The sequence below is a fragment of the Tympanuchus pallidicinctus genome, unplaced genomic scaffold (assembly GCF_026119805.1).
Source record: "Tympanuchus pallidicinctus isolate F22 unplaced genomic scaffold, pur_lepc_1.0 scaffold28, whole genome shotgun sequence".
Classification (NCBI taxonomy): Eukaryota; Metazoa; Chordata; class Aves; order Galliformes; family Phasianidae; genus Tympanuchus; species Tympanuchus pallidicinctus.
The window spans coordinates 252,439-260,439 of NW_026294745.1; the positions used below are offsets into that span (position 1 = coordinate 252,439).

At 60.9% G+C, this 8,001-nt stretch overlaps 1 protein-coding gene across 1 annotated transcript; it reads right to left on the reverse strand.

Moving 5' to 3' along the window:
• Positions 1-803: 803 nt before the first annotated feature.
• On the reverse strand, positions 804-6,741 carry ASPHD2 (aspartate beta-hydroxylase domain containing 2). Its single transcript, XM_052691010.1, has 3 exons — positions 4,020-6,741; positions 2,634-2,747; positions 804-1,993 (listed from the first exon to the last, which is right to left on the reverse strand). Exons 1-3 carry the CDS (start codon positions 4,825-4,827, stop codon positions 1,884-1,886), a joined length of 1,032 nt encoding a protein of 343 aa, XP_052546970.1. The 5' UTR covers positions 4,828-6,741; the 3' UTR covers positions 804-1,883.
• Positions 6,742-8,001: the final 1,260 nt, after the last annotated feature.

Genomic DNA, 8,001 nt, shown 5'->3' on the forward strand with positions numbered 1-8,001 from the left:
TTGAGCTGCATCTGGCCTCCAGGATTGCCTCCAGGGCTTTGCTTAAGAGGAACGTGGTCTGTATGGTAGGATAGTAAAGTGTTCTAGGCTTAAGGGTTGCATGGGAGAGAGGATGATTAGAAGGGTCGTGTTAAAGTGCAATGATGAGGAACAGCTGCTGCCCTGGCCATGTCTTTCTAACGGGGTCAGGGCTGTTGCTGAGCAGTGCCAAGCTGCCCTGGGGCTGGAGGGGTTGTATTGAGTACTGGCTTTTGTGCAGAAGGATGGCAAATGGCAAACGTTGTGTGAAAGGCAGCACGGCATCCTAGAGCTGCTCCTGTGGAGGCTGCTTGCTGCCCTTGATGTGTCACTGCAGGCAGCTGCAAATGTTTTCCAAAATGTGGATTGGGGAATTTTTTTCTCCTTTTGGAAAGCCCTTCTGTCAAGCCTGAAGAGCGCTGGATCTCTGTGGTGGTTTCCTGGTGCTCATTTGGCAGGGGCAGTGCTGATGGCTGGCTGGGGTCAGCTGTCCAGCTTCGCAGGGCAGCAGGGACCTGAGGGGTGGGATCAATGCAGGGAGCTGCCAGGCAGCTGCCCATCGTGCTTCCTAATAGCACGGCAGGGGGCTGGGGCTGTGCCCTCACTCGCTGCCTGTCAGTTCAGCCTCAGCCCATCACCTCCTCCCACTCTGCAGCTCCTGTTGTTTCCAATGCTTTGTTCCTTACAGCGAGCTGAGCTGCTGGGGCCAGCTCAGGAAAAGATCCAGATCCTCTGTGTTTTGCTTTACCCTGGAACAGTTACACAAGCAGGCAGAGTCTGGTCTGTTTTCAGCACAACGGTTTATTGATAATCTTTACTTATCCACTGTAGGAATGTTACCAAACTGTCGGACAGTTACCAAGCCAGCCTGCTTCCTCAGAGCCTCTTTCCAAATAATCAATGCGTGTAGAAATCATGCACTTCAGATATTCTGTAACAAGACAGGTGTAAAAAATATCTCAGATGTATTTGAAATCTCTGCCTTATCTTGCAATCTGAAAAATCTGTAAAGAAATCGTTCACGAGTGCAGTTGTGTCCCTAGGAAGGGCTGGGAGGAGGGTGATGCTGAGCCTGGAAACCTTTGCTGTGCTCTCAGCTGCGTGGGCACTGCATCCCAGCCCTGGCTGTGGGATAGGGATGAGCAGCAGCAGGAGGGCTGGCTGCCACTCCTCTCTGCCCTCTCTGCGGCAAACCAGAGTCCCTCTGAACTGCCACCTGCCCCTGCGGGCATCCCGGCTTCGACTTGGGTTGCAGGTAAAGCAGGGAGGACACTTAGGCATTGGTAACACCTCAGGTGAGGTTACAGAGCAGGGCTGGCCGTGCACCGTCCCTTCAGCAGGGTGGGTGTGCTGCCTGGGCAATGGGAAGCCAAGCCAGTGGGCATCACGGTACCATCCCATGGGGTGCTGTCCCATTGTGGTGCCACTGCAGCCCTCTGTCTGTCCATCCATCTGTCAGCATGGGGGCTGGGCAGGGGCAGGCTGAGCGCAGCACTTCGCCCCGCTTTGCTGTCTTGGGCATGTGAGCGTTGTCCTTTTGGTGACCACAGGAAACTTTACATTATTACATTCAAACAAACACCCTTGTAACTCTACTTCTGAACACTGCAAAACACGAGCAACATAACACGGATGGGAGTGGGACTGCATCTAACCACGGAGAGAAGGCAATGCACCGCCATGGTGGAAAATAATCCCTGAAGCCTTGATGGAAGGAGAGAGATGCCGCAGATACACGTCGAAGGTTCCATTTACAAGACCCACAGGAGGAGACCCCGGCACTGTGAGGAAGCCTCTGCCCTGGGCAGCGTCCACAGGCGGTGCTGGAGCTGTGGTGCCCTCACCCTGACAGCGCAGCAGTGATCTCAGCGTCCTGGGGCAAAGATGAAATCCAGTGCCTGGCGCTCGGCAGCTGCCACGTTGGGATGCCACAGGTCCACCATGAAGACCACACGGGGACCCTCCTCTGGTGGACCTGGGTGGGATGAGGTAGAAGGTGAGGCACTGCTCCGTGCCCTGCTGGCAGCACTGAGGTGCTTGGTGAGGTTGTTGCTGCGTGCAGCCCAGCACAGTGCACCTCCACTGAGCACCGCCTGTACATTGCTGCCTTATGCCTCCTGCTCACAGGGCAGGGTGCTCCCTGCAGGGCTCCTGTGCTGCTCTTTTGCAGTCACAGCAGGGCAGCAGGTGTGGTGCTGAGTGCCATCCTTGCAGCTGTGGCTCAGAGCTGCTGCTGTGCTATTCTGCCCTTGCCCATCCCCGTGGCTCTGAAATAAGCTGTCTTTCCTAATTTCATAGCAGGGAATATGTGGGAGCAACAGCTTTTGTTCTCCCACCTGCTTCTTTGCATGAAGCAGCTCTGCTTCGTTCTTCCATGCCATCGGCAACTAATACTGGCTAAGGCAGGAGAGGCAAAGCAGAACAGCCTCCAGCAGGCACCAAGGCAGCAAAGCCAACCCTCCACCCTCTTGCAGCACTATGCTGCCACAGGATGCGCAAGTTGTCTGCTGGAGGGGCAGCCCCTGCAGGTCTGGGGCTGGAGTCCCAGGAAACAGGGAGGAAGCTGGGGTAGAACTGGGGGAGGAGGGGACTGCAGCCCTCAGTCCCGTGCTTACCTTCATGAAAGGCGGTGTGCAGGAAGGAGTCATCAAAGAGCAGGCAGCGACCCTCAGCCCAGCACTGCGGCTCACCCCCCACCACCAGCTCGCAGTTACTGGGGGTCTTCAGACCTTTGGGCACAAACAGAGGACAGAGGTGGGTCAGTTCCTGCAGGGAGCAGTCCCAAAACATGAGCAGTGAGTTCCATGCTGCTTACTGTGGGCAAAGAAGAGACTGAGGGGTGTCAAGGGGCTGCTTCCCCGCAGGGAGCAGGAGCAGCAGATGCTGAGCTCAGCACAGGGCAGAGGCCCCTGGGGGCTGTTAACACCATCTTGTGCAGCAGCAATGTCACCCATGGCAGCGTTTGAGCAGCTGGAGCTGGAGCTGGAGCAGTCACCTGCCCTGAGGATGCAGCTGAGGAGCAGAAAGGAGCAGCGCTCCCATGACCTGCAAATGGTAAAAATGCTGCAAATGAGCAGAGTGGAGTTCTGTGCCAAATCCAAGCAAGCATAGCAAGGACTGCAGCTGCCCAGGAGAGCCAGAAGCACAAAAGCTGCTGGGTGTTTCTAATGTATGTTTCAAAGACTACAAAAACCAAATGCATTTCCCTGTGCAGTAGCTCCAGCTGGATGGGTCTGGATGCAGGCAGGCAGCCCTGGGGAAGCAGGACTGGTGATGATATATGTGGCCCCTGGATTCTGGGGAAACACCTGGAAAGATTCATCTAAGCAGAGTGCTGTCCTGCTTTGTAGAGCAGCTGACCTGGAAGGGACTTGGCTCAAATGCAACCACTCTGTGGGCACAGCAGGAGCTGGAACAGGTGGGGATGTCTGTGGGAGTACTGCAGCCTGGCTGCAGGGTAGCAGCCAGAAGCAGGTGGAGTGAGATGTAGGGGAGAGCAGGACAAAGGAGGGACCCACATTGCCTGCACCTACAGCTAGGACCTGGCTGAGCTGTGCCTGCTCTGTGCTCTGCCCCTCCACAGAGCGCATCTGCCCTGGCTGCTCTGAAGCACCCTCCGATCAGCTCTGAGACCATCTCCTGCTTCTAAGCAAAGGCAGCCACCACCGGCGCTCACCCAAAGGGAGCTGGCAGAGCAGCCACGCTCACTGTTTGCCAGCAGCGCCCGTGCGGTGCCTCCCCCGCCTCCATCTGTGCTGCACGGGCTCTCCCCAGCACCCGTGGGGCTGGGAGCACCGAGGGGACACCCAGAGCCACTGGCACATGGCCCTGTCCCTGCCCCGGGTCTGGCATCAGGGTGGCACCCAGCCCCGCTCTGGGCGCACAGCAACATCCAATGGGGTGAGAATCGACCCCAGCGTGGACGGGAGCAGCTTGGATACACTCCATGCTGCTCCTGGAGCAGGGACAGCCCACAGAAAGCCCACCCGCCAGGCACTCACCCAGGTGGCAGCGGATGCGGATGTTGGTGGGGCCGTAGTGCTCGGCGATGACGGTGCCCGGGCTCAGCACAGAGATGCAAGCGTTCCCAAAGACATTGTTGCCAATGCAGGTGCGAAGGCTGCCGAGCAAGCGGTACGTCCGTGGGCATCTCCTGCAGTTCCTGGGCACGCACATGCCCTGGTTCACCAGGTAGAAGGTGAACCACTCCCCGCTGGGCGTGCTGTTCATTTTCCATCCTTGCGGGAGGCTGCAGTTTGAGAACGCTTTGTAGAGGCTCTCAAACTCACACAGGATGGTCTGGAAGTTGCGCTCCAGCACCTCTACGTCGTGCTTCTGAGCGTCCCGCGAGAAGTAGGGGGTGGTGGGCAGGTCGGGCAGGAAGAACACCTCCGGCTTCTGGATGGAGGGCCGGCTGTTGAGGTAGCGGCCCTGCTCACGGATGCCCTTGTGGATCCTGCCCATGCCGGACCACGAGTAGCGCTTGGCGTACTCCTGCAGGTTGTGGTAGAGCTTCTGGTTGAGGCCATCGTGGGGCGAGCAGCGCGCGCACTCGGGCGCGTGGCAATAGACGAAGCCGTTCTGCACGCCGTTGGCCTCGGCGCCCTGCATCAACGCGTTGACGGGGGGGTAGGCGCGGGGCTGCTCGCGGCCCACGTGGTAGCAGTACCAGACAAAGAGCAGCAGCAGGCAGCCCACGGCCAGCAGCGCGCCGCCGTCGCAGTCCCGGAACGACTGGATGCCGGCGGCGATGAAATCCCGCAGCCCATCCAGGGAGCAGCTCCAGTCCGGCAGCCACACCAGAGGCATGGTGGGGTGGTGGAGGGTGCAAGGGGGGCCCGGAGCTCAGTCCTGGTGCTCTGAAGGGGCACCCACTCCATGCAGCACTGCCATGGGGGTGCGGGGCCGCGGCCGGGCCCAGCTCGGCATGTTCCCGGGAGTCGGGGGTCAGCAGCACCGTGCCCACCTCATCCTGAAATGCAGTGCTGGGGGGCTTTGAAGAGACAAACCCAGAGGTGTTATGGGGGTGCTGGCAGAGGACAGTGGCCCTGCAGCCTGGAGTGGTTCCACAAGAAGTCCACACTCACTCCCAGCAGCATCGCCCATAGGGATTTCAATGCCAGCCACAAGGGAAGCAGCAGAGCCATCCCCCCACCTCGCTCCCACTGCCCCACCTCCTCCTTTGCTCTTCCTCCAAATTTCTCCTCTCTGTCAGTCCCTTATCGTGCCTGAAATCCAGCTGATAAGACAGCCACGGGCCAAGCTCTTAACAGCCCTATCTCACTACTCATCAATTTATCATCTTGATCTAAATGCTCTGAAACAACTCTCCTTCTAAAGGACTCTGTCCCTGCAGACAGTGGGGTTGCAATCAGCACTGAAGCCAGCACCCTCCACAGGCTCCCTATGACAGCCCCATGGGCTCGCACCCATTGCAGCGTAACATCCCATCCCTGCAGGCTTCACTAAGGTGCAGAACAAAGCAGAGATGCCAGCAAGGCTCCAGGCTGGTGGAGCTTTTAGGGCAGGAGTGGGATGAGGTGACACTCCTGCTCCCTGCAGTTATGCATGGGATGCCTGTGCCCAGTCCAAATTCCATCCCCACCACTTCTCTGTCTCTTTGTAGGAGCACCGACCTGAAGGTGCAGGGTGGGTTTATCAGGCAAGAAAGATCTCCAGCCTTTCCCTTCTTTCTCTGCTGAGGTCCTGCAGCTCCTTAATCTATGCACATTTCCCCACAGATGGCAAGGGGGACGCGGTTCAGCTGGTGGAGCAGTGGCAGGGGCCTTCCTGCAGCTGCAGCCCAAAGGCAGGGGCAGCTCTGCTCAGATGGGAGAGACATGCACACCTCCCCACACCCTCTGCCTGGGTCCTGCAGTCCACGTGGCACGTTGGAGCTGCCTGGAAATTTCAAGGCAGCTTCCCTCCATCCCCGGTGGCTGGAGTCCCTCCAGGTTCTCCAGCACACCCCTCCTTCCCAAGCAACACCATGGGCCAATGCCAGGGGTGTTCCCCAGCGTGGCACGACCCCATAGTGCCACTGGCATTCAAAGCAGCAATCCAGCTCCGGAACAAAGCAGGGAGACTGGCATTAGGGACCTTCTGAGGCTGCCTAGAGGGGTCTGACAGCCTTGGGAGCCTCCACCATAGGCACAGCCTCTCTATCGGCCCAGGGCTGCAGGCAGAACTTCACATGGGGCAGCCATCAAGACAATGAGAGACCAAGAGCACCTAGCACCCATCCCGACTCCCCAGGAAAAGGCTGGGAAATGGGGTTGGATTCAGCCTGGCAGCTCACTCCTGTGCTGACACAGGCAGCCCCACGGCTGTGCTGGCGTGTGGCAGAGCAGTGCCCCAACCCAAGGGGCACCCAGGATGCAGGAGATGCCCTGCTCCACTGCACGCAGCTTTAGCACGCAGCTCCACTGCACGCAGCTGAGATCCCCGCATCGTCAGCTGATAACAAACGGCAGTCGGTCCCGAAAAGCGCCCATCAATTCCCCGGTGCCCCGAAGTTGTGCAGGACGTGGAGGCGAGCTCCGTGCCAGGCAGCAGCGGCGTTACGTAATGAAGCAGAGAGGCTCCGATGCAGCACCAAGTTACATCCTGACAGCTTCGCAGGGCACCGGCAGCTCCGGAAAGAGGCGGCTGTGGGCCGGGATCCCCACACCGCGTGCCCCAGCAGCCGGGCTGAGCGGCGGGGACGGCCTCTGCTCGGAGGCATCGCGCTCTGCTCTGCGGGCACGCGAGTGCCGGGGCGAGGCCGGCCGTGGGCTGCTACTACGGAGCTGGAGCGAGGCCAGGCAGCTCGGTGCCACCCCAACGGTGCCGCTCGCTGCGACGGTGTCACCCCAATTGGCATCGCCCGCTGCGGCGCGCCCGTGTCACATCAGCGGCACCCGTCCCCGCGGTGTCACCCGCCGTGGAGCCCCGGGCACGGCTGCATCCCCCGCGCCGAACGGCCCCGCATCCCGACCCCGCAGCGCCCGGCCCCGCCCGCCCCGCGCCGGATGCGGCGGCACCGACCTGCTGCTGCTGCCGTGCGAGGACGTGCGGGGCCGCCGCTCCGCTTCGTTCGCCGCCTCCTCGGACCACAACTCCCAGCAGCCCGGGCAGGAGGGGCCCGCGCCGCCCCCGCCGGCACCGCGCCGGGCGGCACAGCCTGCGGGCCCCGGGCCACGCACCGCCCGCCCGGCCCCGCCCTCCGCTGCGGCCGCCCCCGCCCCTCGCCGCGCCCCCGCTCTCCCGCACCGCAACCCCCGCACCGCGCCACCGGGAGCGGCGGGGCTGCGGCAGGCGGGGATGGGGGCCGTTCCGAGGGGACGGGGCTGCGGCAGTCAGGATGCGGGGGGCGGGATGGGGATCCTGGCCCCAGGGATCGTGCCATGCACAGCAGAAGGGCAGGCGCTCGGAGATGCGACGGTGTGAAGCTCCAGGGATGTGGGCATCTCGGGAGGAGGGAATGCCGCCTGCAGGGATACAGGACGCTGGGGAGGCGGCAGGCGGGCTGCAGGAGCCGCTGCTCCCCGAGGGTGTGGGTGACCGGGATGCGGGCAGCCTGGGGTGCAGGGAGTGCTGGGTTCTGGGCGCCACTGGGGACGCGGGGCCCGCAGCCAGCTCTGCTCCCTCGGTCCGTAAGTGACAACGGGACCGCTGTCGGTGCTGCCCAGCAGAGCACGCCTTTCAGCCGCTCCATCCAGCGCAGCTCCTCTCCAAAAGTTCCTTTTCTAAACGGAACTTGAACGCTTCCACACTTCAGCCCCATGGAAGAGACTAGCTCAGTGGGTCGGCTGTAGAAGAGGACATCGGAGGTGTCTCTTACTGACTCTTACATGTTGGGGGAGAAACAATTTGTCTTCAGACTTTCTTCTTCCTGCTTGCTTGCCCTTTTCCTCCCTAGCTCCTCTTCGTGCTGCAACCAGTTTGCGAGGGAGATTTCCCCCAGCTGAGAGGGGGGAGAGGAGAGGACGTCCTGCTGCCCCA

Bases quoted from the DNA above. Each gene is read 5' to 3' on its own strand.
- ASPHD2 (XM_052691010.1), bottom strand. From the start codon at position 4,827: ATGCCTCTGGTGTGGCTGCCGGACTGGAGCTGCTCCCTGGATGGGCTG. The intron at 2,748-4,019 runs GTGAGTGCCTGG...TTGTGCCCAAAG, and splicing joins CCGCATCCGCTGCCACCTGG to GTCTGAAGACCCCCAGTAAC. The intron at 1,994-2,633 runs GTAAGCACGGGA...CATCCCACCCAG, and splicing joins GCACACCGCCTTTCATGAAG to GTCCACCAGAGGAGGGTCCC.